At 46.1% G+C, this 23,274-nt stretch overlaps 1 protein-coding gene across 1 annotated transcript in view; it reads right to left on the bottom strand.

Annotated features, from left to right (window-relative positions):
- The window catches only part of MAEL (maelstrom spermatogenic transposon silencer), a 1,192,885-nt gene that overhangs the window by 241,422 nt on the left and 928,189 nt on the right, over window positions 1-23,274 (bottom strand). Inside the window, exon 10 of the mRNA XM_078656687.1 lies at window positions 22,162-22,294. Within this exon, the coding sequence (XP_078512813.1) occupies window positions 22,162-22,294 (133 nt within the window). The remainder of the gene's footprint in view (window positions 1-22,161; window positions 22,295-23,274) is intronic.

Genomic DNA, 23,274 nt, shown 5'->3' with positions numbered 1-23,274 from the left:
GGGTGTCTCAAGATGAGGGTTCCTCTGAGGGTGGTGTTGGGGTCGGTGTGGATCTGGAAGTGCAGGTGTTCGGCGGTGCTGAGGGTGTCATCGGTGTTCGTCGAGACTCAGAGTGTTCCTGTGGACGAGGGTGATTCCTCCTCCTGCTCCATTGGTGCTGTCCCTGCGGGTGATCTTGTAGCCTTCCGTGACAGCTACGTCTGGTGCCGAGGAGGTGTTCAGCCAGGTCTCCGCCAGGAAGGCGACATCTGGGGAGGTTGAGTCGAGTAGGTCCCAGAGTTCAATGGTGTGTTTGCAGGTGGAGCGGGTGTTGAGAAGGATGCATCTGAGGTGGTTGGGTTCTTTCCTGGTTGGCAGCATGGTGGGGCGGATGCTTGTGAAGTTGCAGCTCCAGTAGGTGAAAGCTCCGTGGGTGCGCTTCGGGGCGGCCAGGAAGCAGGTGTGTGATTGTCCGGTGTTGAGTGCGTGGAGGGTTCTGGCATCGTAGCAGTGTCGGGCGCCATGGTGTTCGCGGCGTCCAGGGGTCCTGGCGCTGGGCGCGGTCCAGGCTTGCCTTTGGCGCGCCCGCTGCACGGCCTCCATATGAGGGGATGTGGGAGGGAGGAGCAGCTGGGGAGCAGGCGGCGAATGGGATTGCAGGGGGGCGGGCCGCAGGGACGGGAAAAACATGCGGGCCGCGGAGAACTGGGCACAGGAAGGAAAAACAAGTTTAGGCAAGAAAACAAGTACTGGCACAGAGAAATAAAAACAAGTCTGGGCAAGAAAGCAAGTACAGGCACGGGAAAAATACAAGATTAGGCACAAACAATGCAGGCAGAGCCGTGCAGCAGCGTGGGGAGCGACCTGCCTGCGAGCAGGGTCGGGTACCAACAATTACTCAACGATTTGAAATCCTCTCTGCCTATCCCACATTCAAACCATTGACCCTCTTCTAATGATCATCCCTTAATGTCAGGAGTCCCCCTTAATCCACTCAGTGAGAGTAATAATCCTAATAGGAAAGTCAACGAAGTCCCAGGCGACCAGGAGCAGAGACGGCCTCCGAATGCGCAGCCTCCTCTACAATACCAGTCAGGTGTATCACATTCAGCTTTGCTAGGAAATGAGAATGATTGTGTTCAACCACCTTAAAATGTTACAAATGTTGCTGCATTGAAAAGTGGCACCTTAGGTTCTCACCCTGGGGGAGGGGTGGCTAATAATCGACCAGCTAACGCAACACAATTTGGAGTAAGCCTAGACCTTCCACAAGCAGCCTGCCTCTATGTTATAGTGCTAGTTAATGTTCCGGAGCTAAAAACTTAACCAACATGAAACTACTGAGCAGCTAATTCATAAAGCCCAGCATTGTTTTTTTAAGTATACAGGGGATAATTTTAACATACAAACAACTTATAATAGCCAGAAAGGTGGACTTGGTAGGAAAGGCCCCTAAAATCACCAGAGGGGACTGCATCATCATTAATTTTAATAACCACCACATGGTGGGTGAGTTACTAAGTCTTCTACCAAGCACTCCGTCCCAATATTCTGAATTGTGCATTCCTCCTTGGCGTTTCTCTTTTTTTTTTTTTTTAAATCGACCTTATACGCCTTTTCAACCTCCTTCCTATAATCCAAATAATGGTCACCTGCCTTTACGTCCTCTTAATGTCCTCCACAATCCATCTTACCCTTACCTCTAAGTAATAGATTTACCTTGCTGGAAGGTGAGGTTGAATGCGATTGACTCGGAGCAGAATCCCTTAGTCAATAACGATGAGTATCAAACGTTATATGATGGGTTTCTTGGAACCTCTCTCCCCCACATAAGCTGTCAACCAAATATAATTTTGCATTCAGATAGCTTAGTTCTCCCTCAGAACCGGATACACACAGACCACCCCGGATTCTGTCGCAGTGATCTCTTGGAATATTACGGGGTATAATCAAAATAAATTAAACTGGGACTGGCTGTGTTTGTTGATGCGTTTGACATCGTGTGTTTGCAGGAGACGTGGGAAGTTGACCAGATCCACTTGAATGGTTACTGTTCATTTGGCACACCTGCTGTACCCTCAGTAGCAGGTTGTGCAAAAGGTGGCCTATTGACATTACTCTCTAAAGGTTAAAGCCTTCTTAAATACGTCCACTTTTTTTATCGTATTGTTTTAGAGCATTACACAGAGAGATACTGGTTACTCTTAAAGGTTTAAAATAATTTTGATGGTAATTATGCAGGTATTTTGGACTCTTTAGTTGGAGATATTGTTAAACTGCAGGAAGCCTGTAGTGAACCATGCAATATAATCTGGATGGGGGACTTTAATTCCCACCCTTGTAATAAGGTCAATACGTCAGTATGTGGGATAATAAATGAATAAGGGGATTCAGTAATCCATTTTAGACATAATGATGATAATGCCTTAAATAGTCTGCTAATTATTAATAATCTTACCGTTATATATACACTTTTGAACCCCTAGCTGGCAAGTTAGGCTTTACTTTTTTCTAGTCACTTCTACTTTGACTCTCGATTATGTTTTGGTCTCTGATACCATAAAGAAGCTTTTTACTTCATTTAAGACCAACTTCTATGCCTTCAGTGACAACACTGCAATCACCTTTTTCATCCCTTCTAGAGTAAGAAATGAACATGCGGTCAACTTACATATCAATTCAGTGATTGCAAGAGAGAATGGGATTGCATAGAAATGGGAGAGAGTTGACACCGCAAAGTTCGTGGGTAACAGTCTCCAAACGAGCAGCAGAGATAAGAACATGCTTAAACCCAATAACTGTGGCATTTGAACAAATCTTTTTGGAAATTAAAAACACCTTAATACGGTTTATACGTAATTGCCCGTGTAATGGCCCAGCGTGGTTTAATGATGGTTATGCCCTCCACATGGCTCTAAAGTAAAAACCTAGAGACAAAATCCTCATCAAGCAAGTACGCCAGGTATATAGGAAAGCAAGGCAATCAAGATTAAAATTTTAAAGGAGGACTGGTGGGAAAAATTACAAGGGGCCGCCTTATTAAATAGTTCTCAGGCCTTTTGGTCAGTGATTAATGCCCCTTTTCTCAAAGATGACAAGAGAATGACATTAGACACTCCTGTAGAGCAGGAGGCATGGGTGTCATTTTGAAGGCCTATTTGGAAGTACTGGGGAGACAATTGTCCCCCGCGACCCTCCCTTAAGTTTAGTTGGTACAGGAAACAGTATCATATTCACTGTGGAAAAAACTAAATATGCCCTTAATCAATGTAAAAGAGCAAAGGCACCTTGACCTGACGGTGTACCAATTGTTTTTTTCTAGATAACCAAGATCTTTGGGCACCACTTAACAAATGTTTGTAATAAAATTGCTCAGACAGGTGCCCCTTCCTCGTGAAAGAAGACTAATTGTCCCTATTTATAAAAAGGGGGATAAAATGCTTCCAAAAAAACTATAAAGCGATACCAAAGGGGATGATGGACGGAGCGTTTGAGCAAATCAAACACTCACCCCCCCCAGTCAACTGATCTGGGTTTAATCCATCACCATTCTTTAGCTCACTCCACCACCCCAGTTCAGACATGGCCGGATGCAAATCAGTCTGACCCTGTGCCTGATGGGAACAGTCCAGCCTGAACTGCCAAGCCATGTGTTCCTGGACCGGACCTGGACCGGAAACCATCATCCCCTTTGGTATCGCTTTGTTCGCCCTAAGTTGGCAAGGTATGCCCAGATGTGGGTCCTTGCTCACTATCACTGGATTCAAGAAAGCCTGGCTGATGAGGATTAGGAATCCGAAACCGGTCCCAGGATGCTTGTTTCCGGTCCAGGGAAGACATGGCTTGGCAGTTCCGGCTGGATTGTTCCCATGAGGCACAGGGTCCGACTGATTTGCATATGGCCATGTCTGAACTGGGGTGGTGGAGTGAGCTAAAGAATGATGATGGATTAAACCCAGATCAGTTGGCTGGGGGTGTGTGTGATTTGCTCAAACGCTCCGTCCATCATCCCCTCTGGTATCGCTTTCTTCTTCCAAAAAAACTATAGACATATCTTTATTAGATTCCACAGCTAAATTAATGGGCCGGTTATTTATAAACAGACTTGAGGAATGGCCAAGGAAAGGAATATTATCCCATGCCAATATGGCTTTAGAAAGAGAAAGGGCACAGTGGACCAGTGCCTGAACTTTAATTTAAATATAGCCAAATATACTGCAGCTAAGAAAGGACGCTTATACTTTGCCTTCATGGATCTAACCGCAGCCTTTGACTGCGTGGCACAGTCTAGGCTGTGGCAGATCATAGAGGCAATGGGGATCGATCAACAGATTATTATTATAATCCGTAACCTGAATGCCGGAGCAATTGCCTGTGTCCGTTTTGGCAAGGGAGGAGAATGCACTAGTGACTTTACAATCACTAGGGGTGTGAGGCAGGGGTGCGTCCTTTTCCCCTTTTTATTTGCGTTGTATACAAATGCTGTAGAATCCACCTTGGTAGGTCCACCTCATATGTTCCCCACATCAATTCCCTCCAAGGACTGATACTCCTATACGTGGTAATTTTGGCACGCACTGGTAACGCAGTGCGTAGACTTGTAACTGAGTATGTGAAATTCATGAGTCACTTGGACCTGAAAATTAATTATTTTAAGTCTTTTGCTCTTGTTGCAGGTCCAAAAAAGCGGAAATTACCACACATTTCACTGCAGAGGGTAAATTAGATGTTATGGACTCAACTATCCGGGTATCATGTTTGACCTAGACAGGAACTGGTGGAGTATGGTCTCTAAAAGGGGTTTATTATTAGAAAAAAATATTGGGGCTATTCTCAAATTTGTGAAAAAAATTGGGACTAAACCTATTGAGGTGGTAAAGAAAATCTATGAAGTCAAAGCTGTCTGTGCTGCCATCTATGGGGCAGCTGTATGGGGTATCTCAGATTCTTCTAAATTACAATGTATAGAAGATGCTTTTTTGAAGAACCTAGCTTCTTTACCCCAGTCGTGTTCCAATTTTAACTGTCACACGGAATTAAGAGCCCCTTATATTAGTGACAAAATTTGCATTGCACCCCTTCTGATGTGGCACTCAGTGTGGCGTAAGGAGCATGTTTGAACCGGGGTCTCTAGTTGGCAGGGGTATGCACCCTAGTCCAAGTAGGGAACCACCGCTTCCGACAGGGTAGCTCGGTGCAGAGCAGGTAGGCTAAACGCAGGAGGCAATGTGTAAAGTATTTGTGCAACACACCCCAACAGTAACAGTAAATCAAACACACAAAAGGACACCACACCGGTTTTATAAAAATGTAGAAACTTATGCAAGATCCCAAAAGTATGGCGAGGATATTCCATGTACAGTAAAAAGGTTCTCAGGGCCAAGAAGGGACTTTATGGATACCTAGTCAGAATCAACAAACATATCCCACAGGATTTATGAGCTCTTGAATTGTACTACTTTGACAGTGTTCTTTGTGAGAGGAAATAATCCTTCACGTCGGACAGTTTCTTTTAGACAAATGATTGTGCACTTTATCAGATCAGTCTCAAGTCCGTGTTAATAAAGCTAATGTAATGGGGTCAGAGTACCAGTCCCAGGGTTAGTGCCAGCTGCTGGGAGGGACTATCTCCCTTTCATTGAAAGAGCAGGTTCTGATTTATGGCGCCCGCCACGCACTACCGATGCGTGTGCCCCTTTTAATTAGTGTACTAATTTGGCAGGGAATCCGTGGCTCCTGACTAGGTGAGAGGGTGCCACCAATGACGTGGATACAAACCAATCTGAGGAGTCCAGTCCCCTGAGGCCCACTACCTAGTTATGGGGCTCTGAGTCAAATGTGGCAATCCCTGGTGCGCCACAGGAAGAATTCTGCTCCCAAGAGGGAAGCCAAGCAAGCACAAAGCCAGGATTCCCGGGAACCGACCAGCCTGCAACCCGCCCCATGCAGCAGTCTGGTGGCGCTGTGGCGTTACCTGGGGTGGCGGTTGTGGTGCTGGTGCAAGGCTCCTTCCACTACGGGGGCTTCTGCACGGCTGAGGAAGCCCCTCTCGCTCTCGCCCGCGTCTTCTTCCCTTCGCTACAGTCGGGCGTCCCGGTTGCAAGGCAACGCCTGACCTCCTCGTGGCACCCTGGTAAATTTCAGGCAGAAACACCCTCGGGGCCTACCGCGGCGATACCGACCCACATCGCTCTCCAGCCACAGCGCTTCGTGGTGAGGTCAGACCCGATCCATCGACGGTGAAGTCCGTGCAGGCAGTGCTTTTCTCTGCAGGCATACAGCGCGTTCAGGGACCCAGGCTAGCGGTGGTGATTTTAGGGTGAACATCGCTTGTCTTCACAGCGTGACACCATACTGTAGAGCACAGTCAGGCCCGGGTCAGCAGTGGTGATCCCTGATTGAAATAGCCCTTTTCATCACAACGCTATACAGTCCAGTTAGGTCCTGGGCGGCAGCGGTGATTCAGAGGTGTTGAAGAAAACAGTTTGGCACACCCAGGGCTGCAGAGGTAGTCTGATAAAGGAGCTAAGATGTAGTAGTCCTTATGAATCCCCCACCAAGCAGGAGTACAGTCAGTATCCGGTTGTGGAGACACTCTGGGGATGTTATTCTTGGTTCTGCTCTGGCAGGGCAAGATCAGCAGACAGGCAGGGCAGCTCAGCTAGCTTGGGAGCAGCAGGTCCTAGGAGCAGTCAGCCTCAGTAGTGTAGCTACCCTCCTAGCACAGCAGTCTTCACTCCAGTAGAGTCTCCAGGTCCAGTAGTGTAAACAGGGATGTGTGGCCAGAACCCTCCCTAATATACCCTAAAGTCAGGTGACCGGGAGGGGGCGGCACTTTCTGGAAGAATCCAGGGGTTGGAAAACTCTGGAAAAATCCAGGAGGCTCTGGGGTGTTCCCTTTCCTACCTGTCTGTCAATCGGTGACAAAAGGCTACAGTTTCAAAAGGTCCCAGAACATGCAGACTACCAGTATGCAAATGAAGGGTAGGCCTCACTGCAGTAGCAGGGCCTGTAGCTGATACTCTAGCGTCACCGTGTTTTTAAGGGAGAGCACCTGCACCTCAGCACTGTTTAGCAGTGGTAAGGGGCCCAGAGTGCTAATGTCCAACAAAAATATGGGTCCAGTAGGAGGCAAAGAGGGCAAAAAAATGTAGGGGGAAGACCACCCTAGGGCTGACAGGTCTAACAGAGCAGTTATTGATTGCGTTACAAGCAAGGAGCCAGGACATTAGTCTCAAACTGTCGATAGTCAGAGCATATCATGCTGCCACAAGTGTAACAGACTAATCCAAACCTAAACTATTTAACTTTTGGTACAAATTTGCAGCATGGATACATCTTAATTAGGTTTTGTTTAAACTGCCTTCCGCTGATGTTAGGTCTCCCTCTTAAAATCTATGTGATTTCTGAGCTGCCGTTTTGTCCTTGCGACAATAGATCTACTCAGAACGAGCTTCATTTCTTGTTCTTTTGCAAATTTTATGATCAAGAAAGGAAAAGTTTTATAATTGCACTGATTCACTAAATGAATTTTAAACAGTGCTGTGTGGCTTTGTATTATCTACAGTTCTTGTCTGATCCTTTTATATGTTGCGCTTTGGCCTCATTCTTTTTGTCTGCTCTGAGGAAAAGAAGATCATATCTCCAACTTGATTTTTAAACTGTTTTATTGAATTATGTATTAACTCTGTTACACCTACAGGTGGTTACTACAGCGCCATACCTCTTCAATAGTCGCGATATAGCTTAAGGTAAAAAACATTGTTAAACCGTTATCCGATCATCTAGCCACCCGGTCTTTTGGATTGCCCCATTATTGACTTGTGTTATCTGACAGGTTTTATCTCACAGAAGAGAATATTCGGGGACATCCCTTACAAAGAATCCTTAAATATCAACCCTTATATGCATAAAGTAAGCATTTACATAGGAATATCTCATCACTTTGGGTTTCACAGAAACAATAGTGGGACTTTTGGTCTTTATTTTATTCTTTTCCTGTTCTTAATTCACTTATTTTACATTTTATCATCTTTTGTTTTAATGCATTAGGTTGTCAATAAAGGCTCAATGATTATTAACTTGTATAGCGAACACAGTCAATTATGTTTTTTCAGTGAAACGTACTACAGTTTACCTGAATGCAAAAGCATTAATATATGAATTGTTATTTAGTGTACTCTTTTATTAATTTCAGGTTTGGTGTGACTATTCCTGACGAAGGCGTGTTTCACGCAGAAACGCACGAACACTCATTGTTAATTTGCCACAACATTGTGTTTTCATATTGAATTTTTTTATTTTAGCAAGATTGTGTTTATCATAGGTTAGGCAAAATAACTATTGTATTAATAAACTGGTTTTTAATCTATTAATGTAATGATATGATCACAATTTTTAATATCTGTCATTAAATTGTGCATTTTTGATAGTTTGGTCGTTACACTGTCTGTTTTAGTATATCCAAAATGAGGAATGTTGTATAATCATATTGCCTAGGAATTTATTTTTCATTGAGTTAACTCTGTGTATATTCACGACTTATCATTCATTTTAAAATACAAATAATCTTTTCATCTAAATTTGTGTGATCCTATGTAATTTTAAGCTATGATATGAACAAAATCTGTTATTGTAGAATACTTTTATGCCATCATTGTGTTGGCAAACTAAAGTTGTCTTGATACCGATACTGAAAAATGAAGTATTTTGCTTATGGTCAAGTTTTGCAAGTATTGGCTCCACCGGTCATTGTTTTGGCTTCAATGGATGTTTTAAATGCCCAGAGTATTTTAGGAGTCAACTCGGTTTTCAGTGCCAATGAGGTTGTGTGTGGTAGGGCATCTTTCGATGCCGAAGGAGTTTGCGGATCTGTAGGTGGTATTTTCAGGTCCGATACTTTGTGGTGCTGACATGCCGCCACCGAGATGATATTTAACCTTGGGGCGGTTGGTGCCTTTGGCTTTTCTTAGGCAGATGGACGTGTGCCTGCTGCTTTGTCTCTTTTTGGATACCGCCATGGCCTGAGGGCAGTGGGGTTCTTAGAGCCATTATGGGTGGTTAAGGGGGGGGGGGGGGGGTCTGTATGGCTTTCGCCGGGGTACTCATGTGCCCTTTGGATGTCGACGGGTCGTGTTCAGAATCGGAGCCTTCCTGGCTGCTGGTTAGTATAGGGACATCCATGGGTACATCAAGTGCAACGTTTCCCTCCATAGCAGGACCAATGGATGACATGAGGCCACTATGTAGAGAAGTATCCAGTCCACTGGCATCTTAAGAGTATTTCATACCAGTTCTCCTCAAATTTAGGAACTTAATTATTTGCTTCACCATAACTGTCATGTCGGAGTCAGTGTCAAAGATTGTGTAAAGTTTGGGCCAATCACGTCTTAAGGGCAAACTTGAAATCTGATGTATTGCCTATCGTATGTGTGCCTGTCAGAGATAGGCGTGAACTCAATCAAGGTCATGGTGGATTTTGCTCAAAGTCAACCAACACAATGGGCTGCTCATCTTCCTTCAGCATCAATGTGAAGGGACCTGGCACAGAAGATAGCGCCGGGGCCGAAGACTGTGATGAACCAAATACAGGCTCAAGGGGTACAGACAGTGCATAAGCAGACCTGCCGTCAGTAGTCTAACTGAAGGCCCCTACGGGTACTTGTGGTCCAAATGAGTGCCAGAGGAAGCTAGTAAATTGCAGAAAATGTGCAGCATGGACTCTCTGAAGGCCTCTACTTGCTGCGACACAAACAAGGGACATGGAAACGAGTAGTTTACCTGCAACTCCAGTTCTGTAGTAGGGGTATCTCTGTTATAGTCATAATCTAGTGAATAGTCCCGCCCATGTGCGTGGACCCCGGAGCAATCAAAAATAATCTCTTAAGCCGTCTTCTTTGCAGTCCTGCATAGACACTTAAGAGAAAATCAAGACAAATAATGCAGCCTAACTCTTCCAAGGCTACAAAGGCCACCACTTCATGTAAACAGTGAAAAGGATAGCCAACAATGTCAGATTTTACACATTTTACCAAGTTTCCCTCAGAGAAAACTCCCCTTCTGCAAAATCCTTGAAATGATAGAGAGGAAGGGTTGGACAGACAAGCCCCCATAGGCTGCCATTATGTGTCTGGAAAAGGGATACCGTGCCTTTAAGGAACTCTCCAGAGACCCTCGGTATCCCAGGATGCACAGCCGAAGTCCTTTTACTTTCAGTTCTTTTTGAAAGTGTATAAAGCAAGGCTTGTAGCATACATAACAGTACCATTTTCTCCACCGAGGAGGAGGGCGGGCGCTTATGACTTTAACAGAGATACCCCTACTACAGAACTGGAGTTACAGGTAAGAAACTACTCCTTCTGTAGTAGGGAATCTCTGTGTATAGTCAATCTAGTGAATAGCATGGCAAGCCCATCCCAAAATACCAACCCGGTGGTGGAGAAAAAACAGACAACACCTCTATTGTGCAAACAGATTTCTCAACGAAGCCTGCCCAACCTGAGCATCTGCTCTGGCATCAGAGTCCAGACAGTAATGCTTAGCAAAGGTATGGACCGACTTCCAAGTGGCATCCCTGCAGATCTCTGCAATGGGAACATTACGAAGTAAAGCTGTTGTAGCTGCTTAACCTCTGGTAGAATGAGCCTTAGGCTTACCCCCTAAGGTCTTGTTAGCCTTCTGATAACATAACTGGATACAGGACACAATCCATCTAGAAATGGACTGTTTCGAGGTGGCAAGACCAGTCCTGACCGACCCATAGTTGACAAACAATTGGTCTGACCTACAACTGTCCTTGGTCTTATCCAAGTAAAATTTCAACACTCTCCTGACATCCAGGGAATGAAGAGACCTCTCCGCTGGAGTGGAAGGGTTTTGAAAAAACGTAGGCAAAGTTATAGACTGATTGACATGAAAATCAGAATTCACCTTAGGAAGGAACTTAGGGTGGGTACGCATCACAACCGTAGCAGCATGAAAAACAGTATGAGGTTCCTGGCAACACAATGCCTGAATTTCACTCACCCTGCGGGCCAATGTAATGGCCTCAAGGAAGGCCGCCTTCCATGACAGGTGCTGCAGAGAAGCCTTATGGATAGGTTCAAAAGGCTCCTTCATCAACCTGAACAGCACCATATTCAGCTCCCATTAAGGTGAAGGACGCCGTACAGGAGGAAACACTTTCTTCAATCCTTCCAAAAAATCTTTAATCACAGGAATCTGGAAGAAGGATGTTTGTGAAGGGCATTTCCTATAAGCAGTCAACGCTGCTAGGTGAACCTTAATAGAATGAAAATTAAGGCCAGATTGAGCCAAATGCAAGAGGAATGGAAGTATGACATTTTTCTTGCAGGTCGTTGGATCATAGTTCTTGGACGTGCACCAGATGCAGAACCTCTTCCACTTGTAGTTATAGGAAGTCCTTGTGGAAGGTCGCTTAGCCTCCTTCAATATGTCCATGCAATCATTAGGCAGATTCAGGTGTCCATATTGCACTCTCTCAGGAGCCATGCCGCCAAACTCAACGATGAGAGGTTGGGGTGCACCATCTGCCCCCTGAACTTCGTGAGAAGGTCCAGCCGACACAGCAGCCTCAGGTGAGGTAGGAGAGACCTGTGAAGCAGGTCCGTGAAACACCATTGTCGGGGCCACTCAGGAGCAATGAGGATCATCCGTGCTCTGGACTGAGACAGTTTGATGAGCACCGCCGGAAGCAGGGGAATGGGTGGAAAAGCGTACAGAAAGCTGTTCGACCAGCTGATCCATGGGGCATTCCCCAGAGTCCCCGGCTGGTAAAAACTGGAGGCTAAGTTTCGGCATTTTCTGTTTTCGGCGGTGGCGAACAGATCTATGTCTGGAGTGCCCCACCTGTCGAAGATGTCTCCTAGCACTTCGTCGTTTAGAACCCACTCGTGGTTTTCTTGCAGCCTGCTGAGTGCGTCCGCCTGAGCATTCTGCACACCTGGCAGATGGGTAGCTGTTATCATCAGTCCTCTGGCTAACAGCCAGTGCCAGATCGCCTGCGCCTGTTGTGACAGTGTGCACGATCTCGAGCCCCCCTGCTTGTTGAGGTAATACAGTGTGGTCATATTGTCCATCTGTACAAGCAAGGAACTGGTCTGGAAGGACGGATGAAAGGCCTTCAGTGCCAAATACACAGCTCTGAGTTCCAGGAAATTGATGTGATACGTGGATTCCGCCGGGGACCACGTTCCCTGGATCTGTAGACGGTCTGAATGCGCTCCCCAATTGTGGAGAGAAGCATCCGTGACGACAGTCTGACTGGGAATGTCCTTGTGGAATGGAACCCCTTGAGGAGATTCTCTGCGGAGCACCACCATCTCAGGGACTGTTGAGCGTGGAGGGACAGCTGGATCCTGTCATCCCAGCTCCCCCGCTTCTGATCCCACTGATCCTCCAGACATTCCTGCAACAGCCTCATGAGGAGGCGCGCGTGCAGCGTGAGGAAGATGCAAGAGGCCATCGGCCCCAGTAGAGAAGACACCGTCCTCACTGTCGTAGATGGAACAGCCATGAGAGCCTGAGCCTTCCGAAGGATCGATATGCCTCGCTCCTCCGAAGGCAACACGCTTGCTGAAAGAGTATCGATGGAGGCTCCCAAGTACTGCAGGCACGGGACAGGAGTCGGAACAGACTTGGACATGTTTATGTGCAACCCCAACTGGCTCAACAGAACGGCCGTCCTGTTGAAGTGCAATTGCGCTTCCTGGAAGGTGGAGGCTTTGATCAACCAGTCGTCCAGGTACGGGTAGACAAACTGTTCTTTCTCAGGTGAGCCGCCACCACTGCCATGCACTTTGAAAAAGTCCTGGGTGCAGACTTCAGTCCAAACGGTAGTACGGTGTACTGATAGTGATTTGTGCCGACCAAAAATCGCAGGAACTTCCGATGTTTCCGTGCAATGGGCACATGGAAGTACGCATCTTGCAGATCTATTACGCAAAGCCAGTCTCCTCTTTGCAGTTGAGGATAAATCTGGTGCGGAGACAGCATGCAAAACTTCTCCCTGCAAATCCATTTGTTTGCTTGTCGCAAATCCAGAACGGGCCTGAACTCGTTCTTGCGCACCAGAAAGAACCGAGAGTAAAGACCCTTTCCCCTTTGAGACAAAGGGACGTCTTCTATCGCCCTTTTTCTCAACAGGGCATCGACCTCCGCTTGGAGCTCGAGCAGCTGGAACTGCGAGCAAACCGGTGGAATCGCTGGAGGAGGGCCGACGAAACGAAGACTATCCATTGCAAACAATATTCAGCACCCACTTGTCCCGAGTAATTTTTCTCCACTCTGCCAAGTAATTCTGTATTCTTCCCCCAACCGGAGCGGGTAACGGACAAGGGGGAAGTAGCACCTCAAGGCTTAGACCCGACCGGACCCTTGTTCGCCGAGGACTGCTGTCGGCCTCTGCCGCTTCTGGAATGGTTGCCGCTGGTACTGCTGCTGCTGTTGACCAGCTTGACGACCCTGCCCTCGTCTTTGAGAACCATACCGCCTCATGAACAGACGGAAGGACTTCCTCTGCTCTTTTGGTTTCTCCAAACCAACGGCTTCAAGTATCTCTACCTCTGCCTTCATGCGGGCCATCTCCTCGTCCGCATGTGACCCAAAGAGTCGATCCAGAGATTGGTAAATTAGCAACTCTCTGTTGCGCCTCCAGTTTGAGAGATGTAAGGCGCAACCAGGAATGGCGTCGTAAATTGATGCCATGGCAGTAACCAAGAGCTGCCAGGAGAGAGGCGTCCGCCGCAGAGCTGATCTGATTGGAGACCATCATGCCCTCATTCAAAATCTCCTGGAAGTGTTCCCTCCTATCCCTCGGGAATAGCTCCAGGAATTGCTGCAGGGACTCACACAAGGAGCGGTCATATGACCCAATAGCACCGAGGCACTCGCCGCTTTCATGGAGGTGGCCGACGTCACGCAGACTTTCCGTCCAGCTGAGTCCATCTGACGGCTTTCCTTATCCGGACGCCCCGTAGAAGACGGGGCAGTAGCATGCCGCTTCTTGGCCGCAGTTACGATAACTGAATCCGGTACCGGATCTGATCTCAGGAACGCCGGATAGGAATCCGGGGGCCTGTACTTCTTCTGCAGCAGGGACGGAGCTGACTTCACTGAGGCCGGAGTAAAAAAAAGCTCCATAGCCGGTTCCTCCAGTCGTGGCACCAAGGGTCGAGACAAATGCCGCTTGTGTAAGGTTTCATATATCACCGATGTAGAAGGTGTGGGTACCGTCAACGTGATTCCCAACTTCGCTACCCCTCGCAATAGCACCTCCTGAAAGTTACGATGTCATCCACTGGTGACATCCTCATATGGGGGGGAATCCGACAAGGTGGGAGAATATCTCCGGCTACTTGAAGAGTCCGTATGACGTGACCGTGTCGAAGACCGACGGTCACTCCATGATCGACGTCTCCCTCTGTACCGGGATCTAGACCTCCTAGGCCTCAGGCGATCCACTGGCCTTACAGGAGACGGGAGCTGTGGAAGCAGAGCCGGAGTCCTAGGCTGTGGAGGCCCCGTAGGCGGTGACGGAAGGTGCGGCAGAGTTGGAGAAGACAGTTGCAGAGGAGGAGGCGGAGAAGTCGGAGGAGGAGGCAAGGGAGGTAGCGGAGGAGGCTTCCTCGGAGGCAATGGTGGAGGCGTAGGCGTCTTGGGCCTAGAAGGCGAATAGGTGCGAGAATATTCAGATTCCGAAGACCTGACCACTCTCCTCTTCTTCTGCGCAGGTCTTGAAGAGGATGCTCTAGAGGCAGACCTCTTTTCATCCGATCGCCGGCGCGACCGGGGACTCGTCGACGCAGAAGACAGGCTGACTACTGAGGCAGAGGACACTGTCCTGGCCCTTGAACGACTCCTTGGCGTCGACTTTTCCTTCCTAGACGTCGACCTCTTCTCCTTTCTGCTTCTCGACGTCGATCGTTTAGACGTCGATGCACTCCTCGACAGTGCGCGCCGGTGCCTCCTGGACTCATCCAGACATTGATGTGCCGACGCCGGTGAAGTGCTAGACGTCGACCTCGTCCCAGGTCTCGACGTCCTTCCTCTCGACGTCGAAGTCGCTTGGACCAGAGCCCTGAGTCGACGGGGAACAGATAGTGGTCATGCCCTTCGACACCGAAGTCATAGACGTCGACCGGGACCGGTGCCTTTTCTTGACTGGGGAGCCCCCCAGAGGCCGAAGCACAGGCAGAGGACGATGACTGAGTCCCTCCATGCCCAGACCCACCTGGTTCCTGATGTCTCCTCTGCTCTAGGCCTTGGAGACGAATCTTCTCCCTGTCACGCAGGGTCCTCCTGGAGAAAGATTGACAAATCTCACAGTCTTCAGGGACATGGGAGGAAGGGAGACAGTATGCATACTCTGTGGGGGGTCAGACTTAGCCTTCTTCCTGGCACACTCAGGGCACTTGTCGTATAAAGCTGGCATATTCGACAGCAAGAGTGGGCAAAACTGGCTAAAAAACACAGCAAAAGGAAGAGGAAGACCCCAGACGTCGAGTGAAACACTTAAAAGACTTCAAGTGTCAAAAATTGAAGAAATACCCAAAAAGAGAGCTCAATGCTCCAGGGTCCTGCGGTAAAAAGAACTGAAAGTAAAAGGACTTTGGATGTGCATCCTGGGATACAGAGGGTCTCTGGAGAGTTCCTTAAAGGCACAATATCCCTTTTTCAGACACATAATGGCAGCCGATGGGGGCTTGTCCGTCCAACACTTCCTCTCTATCATTTCAAGGATTTTGGTGAAGGGGAGTTCTCTATGAGGGAAACTTGGTAAAATGTGTAAAATCTGACATTGTTGGCTATCCTTTTCACTGTTTAGATGAAGTGGTGGCCTTTGTAGCCTTGGAAGAGTTAGGCTGCATCATTCGTCTTGATTTTCTCTTAAGTGTCTATGCAGGACTGCAAAGAAGACACTAGATCATGACTATACACAGAGATCCCCTACTACAGAACTTGGGTGTACCAGGACTAAACTTGAAATTTGCACAGATGGAGATAGAGTGAGCTCATTGATGCTCGTGTGCCCTGTCTAAAGTCGGAGGGAAGGGGCCAAATCCCACTTTGACAACTTATGCTTTTTCTCAGACTTATCCGAAGACTTTGACCAAAATGATGTGCTGTGGGAACAACTATGGGGGCGGCAACGGGACCTTTGTTTCTAGTTCAATCGGTTGCATCACAGAGACTTGTGTTTGACAACATGACGTTTGGCCTCACGGTCCTGTATGGGCATCTGGATGCAGTCCTCAGACTCTGGAGTAATGCTCCGATGACAGATGCCATAAGCATACTTTGACCACTTGAAACAAGGATTTGTCATTTGAATGACTGACCAGTGGGAGAGTACCAGTTTGCTGGTTGATCAGAGGCATTATGCTATTGTTCCAATCAGAACCTATATACTCCAAACTGTGGGACATTAACTTAGTGTTCAATCTTTCTTGCACTGGCTTAGTAAGGATATCTTTCAAGGAAGGAGTTGTTGGCTAAGCTGGCTATTTGCTCTGTTCGATATCCTGTCATTGGTTTCCAAACGTGCGGGCACTGGACCATCCAGGACGAGTGTTCAAACCGGCCCTGAAGGTCCGAGAGCACTCAATTCAGTATACGTTTGATCTTGTACACAGCATTTTTTGTGTGTGGTGTACTGCTTCAATGCAGATGACAGGGACACTTTGGAAACCTTGAAAGAGAATTACTGACCTCCATCTCATCCGTATGAACAGGTTTTTGCCCTGAGTATGTTGGGTGTTGCAGAAAGAAAGGGTGGATACTTCATTTTTTGGTAACTGTTCAACACAAGGGGCCAAGAATGCAAAGTTTTTTCTTTCAGGCGAAGACTAGAAGATATTGTGCAGGCAGATTGACTACACCACTGACACTTTCTTTTAAGGCAGTTATGAGACTGGCATCTCTTGTAGAGTGCAAATCTTGAATATGCATAATGCAAACCTTTTGAATAGAATACAACATTTCCTTGCTGATGAGATGCAAAGTTTAAATTCTATTAAGGGCACATAGGCAAGGGTTATCTGTCTGACAAACCTCTGCATGACTTGCTGGCTTCAATTAGAAATGTATATTCGGCTCGAAGGTCCAAGTACAAAACTTGGAAATATTTGAAGCTAGATTTTGATCGGATAACACTTTCGTAAAAGTTTAAAGTTGTGGATTTTAGTATTGACAATAGAGGCAACGAGTTGGGTAGGTTCTGACAGTGATGTTAAAGGGGAGGAAAATGTGTTTATGTATAGTAGTGGGCCAGAAGCAGGAATGCAGTCTTATGTAGTACAAGACTTGGCTATGTCACATGAAGAAAGAAGTGATGCTGCTTCATCTGGATGATCTACTTGGACTGTGGCTTCTGATTAGCTGAAGATGCTTGTGTTTTTCAATAACTCATTGGAGTTGAAGTTCGGAAACAAAAAAGATGTTTAATGTGTGTTTTGGCTGTTAGCATTACAAGAGAAAAATAATGCATAATCCGCATTTGCATATCCCTAACAGAACTGAAATAGTCCTTCATATTTGCTAGATAATATTTATATTTAATGGATTAGGATGGGATTAGGATGGGAGAAGCCAGGAGAAAAAAGTCAACTGCAATAAAGAGGTGGATTATGTTACCTACCCGGTATTTTATCTGCTTTTGGCATGTAAAGCTGTAGATTCACATGCTTTGCCTTCTCCTGCCATCTAGTGCTGGGTCCAGGTGTTTTCAAGGTGTTTTTCTTCCAAAAAGTCTTTTCCAGTCACAAGCCAAGGTGACTCCTCCTTTCGGTGATATTAGGCATGGGCATCGACTCCGTTGTTAGATTGTTTTCCCGCAAGAGGGTGGGAATGGAGTGAGTAAGTGTAGTACAGAGATGTCCATGCATGTGGAATGTAAATAACTGGAACGGCCATAGGTATCCAGGGAGGGTGCATGTAAATCTACAGCTCTACATGCCAAGAACATAAGCTTACAGGGAAACACAATCCATTCGAGGCATGTGTGCTCAAGATACACATGCTTTGTATAGACTATATGGCAGTGCCATCCTAAAGTGGTGGCTAACCATTGGGTGTTGCAGTTGTTTGAAAAAATATTCTTATCACTGCTGGACCTATATTAGCTTGTTGACGTGCTAATACATCCACACAATAGTGCTTGGTAAATGAGTGTGGTGTAGACCATGTAGCTGCTTTACAAATGTCAACTATGGGAATGCTAGCTAAAAAGACGATATATGCTCCTATTTTACAAGTAGAATATGCTCTAGGCGGTATAGACAAAGTTATTTTGGCTTTCATATAACATGTTTGGATACATTTAACAATCCATCTAGAAATAAAAGATTTAGAGATAGGTTTCTCTTTGTGATGAGGAGCTAAAGCAACAAAAAGTAGTTTTATTTTGCGAAATCTTACAATAATGCTCTTTTGACATCTAATTGTTAGGTTATTTACAGTATAACAAACCTTTTCCACTTTGCTGCACAGCATGCTCTAGTGGTAGGTTTCATTGCTTCTTTAAGATGTCATGCAATCTTGTGGTAGATTTAGGTATCCAAACTCTAGGACTTTAGGAGCCAAGTCGCTAGGTTGAGCTCGTTGGGGTTTGGATGTTTGATTTCTCAATGGTTCTGGGTGTGAAGGTTTGAGGTGAAGCTTCTGGTGTGGAACTACTGAGAGTTCTAGTAGTTTGGTGAACCATGGATGATGAGCCCATGTAGTAACTACTAGAATAAAGGTGAGAGATGTTTGCCTGAGCTTCTGAACCAGAAATGGAAGGAGAGGCAGAAAAGCGTAAGCAAATATCCCTGACCAATTCATCCAAGTGGCATTGTCTTTGAATAGAGGGTGTCAGAACCTGGAGGGCGGCTTGGGCCTTTTTTAGTTCTCTGCTGTTGCAAAGAGATCCATTTGTGGAAATCCCCATTTGTGGAAGTATGGGAGGAGGACTTGGGGGTGGAGTTCCCACTTGTGGAAATGTTGCTGCAACCTGCTGAGGAGCTTGGCAACTTCGTTTTACATCCCTGGAAGGTGTTCTGCTGCAGTTAGATTTTGTGATATATTGCCCAACACCAAATGGTTTGAGGGAAGCGTGATAACTAGTGTGCCCCGCTGTTTTTGTACATAGAGGTCATTTTCCGTGTGGACTAGGACAACTTTCCCTATCAGAGACTTCTGTGTTTGGTGTCCCAGAAACCATGAACTGTTAGATGCTGTAGATGGGCACCCCACCCTGGAGGGATGCATCAGTTGTGAGCACGATTTGTGGAACAGGGTTGATAAAGGGCAGCCCATATTATAAGTTGTGTGATTTGCACCAGTACAGACAGCAATGGGTGCAGCTGTCTACCAACACAAGATCTTTTAGTTGACCCTGTGACTGTCAATGACTTGCTAAGCGTTCCTGCGGAGGACGCATGTTTACTCTTGCATGAGGTACTATGGCAATGCATTATGCCATCATCCCTAAAAGTTGCATGAAGGATCTTACTGTTAGATACTGCTTTGGAATTGTAGTAGCAGTGTTTGAAAATTGTGAATTCTGGCTGCAAAGGTATAGGCTAAACCTGTGAGTGTTTAGCATAGCTCCTAGGTAGGGTTGCAGCTGTGTAGATTGAAGATGGGATTTTTGCACATGGACTTTGAATCCTAATTGATGGGAGATGTATTGTAATTTGAGTGTGTTGTAAATACTTGAGGTGTGTTGGCTTTGATGAGCCAATCGGCTAGGTATGGGAAGATATGAATTTGTCATCTTAGATGAGCTGCTACTACTGCTAGGCATTTGATGAATACTCTGGGTGCAGTAGTTACTCCGAATGGGAATACTTTGAATTAGTAGTGTTTTCCTACTACCACAAATCTGAGGTCTTTGCGATGTGCAAGCAGGCATCCTTTAAGTCTAGTGTTGACAAAAGCGCTTTGCTGTAAGAGGAAGCATCTGTTGAAGTGGGACCATATGGAAGTGTTCTGACGTTATGTAGAAGTTTAGAGGTTTGAGATCTAATATTGTTCATAGCGAACCATACTTTTTTGGGGGGTTTAGGAGGTAAAGGGAATAAACCCCTGACTCTTGGTACTGTATTGGAGCTAATTCTATAGCTCCTTTTATTAGAAGAGCTTGTACTTCATGTTTGAGCAGTTGTTGGTGCTCTAGCGAAAGTATTTGCATGCAAGGTGAAATATTGGGAGGATTGCTGGTGAGCTCCAGGCAATAACCATATTGGATAATATTTGTCCGATGTTATTGATTGCCATATGGGAAGAAATTGATGGTGTTCCCCCGATAGGAGTATGATGGTCATGGGGAATCGATATCAAGTCACTGTGTTGCGAGATAGAGCTGTACGTGTTCACTCTGTAACCACCATAGTAAAATCCTCTAAACGGGGGGGGGGGTGGGGGGGGGGGGTGGGGGCGGAGAGAGAGAATTTGCTCTTTTACGAGTTTTGGACACAACTAAAGAATCTGATGGAAGCTGAATCTTACATTTGTGCTCAGATGGCTTGGGTTTAAATGTTTTATCCACCCTAGGTGTTATAATACATGCCTTCACTGGATCTTGAAAATGGTCTTCAGCGTGCCTCATCATACCTTTTAATATAGGTAATGACTGTAAGGTCTTGTGTGGTCTCGAAAGTTTTAAATAAGAAATCTCCCTCTAAGGATTCTTTGTGTAAAGAAACTCCAGGGTATGTGGCTTCCCTGGCAATTAACTCCTGATATGAGGTGTTGTCATCAGGAGGGGAAGGTTTAGTTGAGTATAGATCTGGATCTGTGTTTGTAGGAGGATCTATATTGTAATCATCCCACGGATCTGGTGGTGGTTGTTTATGAGCGTCATCCCCCTACTCTGTATCAGGATCTGTACCCGGACAGCCATGTGGTGTTATGTCTAGCGGGTCTGAAGGTGGCAAAATATGTACTGGTGAAGATGGTGGATGGGTATGAGGACTGGGTTGACAAGGGATAGTAGCCATATCCTTTTTAAGAGAAATGTTCTATCCAGTGCCTATTTTTCTCTTGGAGGATGGTATCCCTGGCTTTGCTGTAATATGTCCAGTGTCTGGATTTAGATACATTTCCTTTTGGTTTGGATCCAACTTCTCTTGCATGGTTTCCAGAATTGGCTCCGGAGGCTTTTGAGGAGCATCTTTCTGTTTTGGTGCTGAAATTTTCAGTGCCAAGCTGGATTTGTCTTTTTTGTCTTTCGAAACAGAGTTTTTGGTGCCATAGTTGTGGTATCTCGACTCGAGCCAGAAGGCTTGACATGCACTTTTGGTGCTGAGCCAGCAAGGCGTTCGAAGCAGAGTCTCGGTGCCTACCATGGCCGGATTGCAGTGATGGCTCGGAAGCCATATGTTTAGTGGAAGCGGGTTTTGTGGGTAAATGGGGTTTGGTACTCACAGCACCTTGACTGGCTAGAACATCATGAAACTCCAGTTCTATCTCCAGGTCAGTCAAATTCTTGGGCGGAGAAAGCCTTTTCTTTTGCTGTCAACGCTTCTATTTCTTCCTGATGGATATGTTCTCCAAAGATATCGGGCGTTTCTTCAATGTTTCGTCACTCCATTTCTTGCCTTCAAACCCGGCGGTCTCGGAGGGTCTTTTTCAAGCGAAATGAGCGGCATGCGTCACAGTCTTCTTCCTTGTGCTCAAAAGAGAGGTACAGGTTACAGACTTTGTGAAGGTGGAGTGGCACCGCGGGCAGAGTTGGAACCGACTCAGTTTCATAAGCAGATTACTAAATGTTGTTTGTTCGAGTGGAAGTGAAACAAACGAGCTAGGCCCGAAGGCCACGGTTGGCGGTCAGTCAATCCAACTGGTAGTTTTTTTTCAATTTTCCACACAATGGAGGATGGGAAACACGTTCAAAACAATACCAACGGGGGTACAGTGGGTTGGACCCGAAGGGATCCCGATGAACTGTCTTGAACCGGAGCACAGCACAAAACATCTGAACCCAATGGTGGAAAGAAAACAATTTGACAATGGACTTGATGGCCCACGCGCACTATCTCCAAAAGGAGGAGTCACCTTACCTTGTGACTAGAAAAGACTTCTAAGAAAAACTTGTAAACATCGGGACCCAACACTAGATGGCATGTGTATCTACAGCACACATACCACAAACATAACATTCCTTGAGAAAAAAAAACCTACCTGGAAACGTCCTGCATCAAGTACCACCATTTTGGGGTTCATAGAATTATGTGGATCACTGTCTTGAAGAGGTAAATGGGCATCCGAAAGTGGGATTTCATAAAGCGGTGCCAAAGCACTGCTAATGCAGTACCTAAAGTAGTAAAAAAAAACACAAACAAACAAGTGTCTCAGGTATGAGAAAAATAATCCAATTAGAATTTAAATATTAAAAACAATTACAGATGTGGAACACAACATACTCCTTAGAAATTAAACAAAAGTTGTGTACCTTTTAAGTCTGGCTATTATAGTCCATAAGTAGTTTCATATAAGAAGATAGTGGGAGCCTTGAATCAAGAGCTTTAAAAGATTAGAACATTTACAATCTGTGACCATTGTCTGCAATTAAAAGTTAAATGAAAAAACCAATCATTAGCATAGACTTGTCTCGCTTTTTATTAGGGAAAGGGCTTCGTTATTAATGGACAGGCTTGCATAGGGTTGGATGTGGGCATGTGAAAAAGCAGAAATAGGGTGCCCCTGCCTGAAAGTCTTCCCTGTAAGTTCTTCAGACTTGACCGCTGTAGCACTCAAAAGTCTTGCATGTGTACTGAAGTGTTTTCTGTGACCTGTATTGTGACCCAGAGCACAGCTCTGTTCTGGAAGGAGTCTACCATCAGCTCCTTAGGCTGCAAATGACTGGCATTCATGGCAGCACTAATGTACTGCAGGGCTGTCCGTTTAAGGTAGAGCCTAGAGGCAGAGTGCATGCGCTGATCACTCTGCAAGACTGCTGCGGTAAGTATGGGAGAGAAGCTGCACCCACTCTCCTCCCATATGTTTTATTGGCTTGTGCCATTGTCCTTCGTAAATGCTGCCTTTGGATCCATGAATAGGCTTGTTAGTCCCTCCTTAGGAAGGCGTGGTCTTCATGTGTACCCTCCCATAGCGACTGGCCCCTTTACTTGGGCTGTTTCACTGGACCGGTTATTTAGTCTGTAAGCTTTCTGCAGGTCGGACATGCACTGCTTCAGCTGAAACCGCTTGTGGTTTTTCTAAGCAGAACAGCCACACCCGTAACATGGACGCCTGCTTTCAATCACTTTAACCCGGCAATATCTCACGTCCATT

Source organism: Lissotriton helveticus, chromosome 8 (genome assembly GCF_964261635.1).
Source record: "Lissotriton helveticus chromosome 8, aLisHel1.1, whole genome shotgun sequence".
NCBI lineage: Eukaryota > Metazoa > Chordata > Amphibia > Caudata > Salamandridae > Lissotriton > Lissotriton helveticus.
The sequence above is the reverse complement of the archived record's forward strand: the minus strand, read 5'-3'. Positions and strand labels throughout refer to the sequence as shown.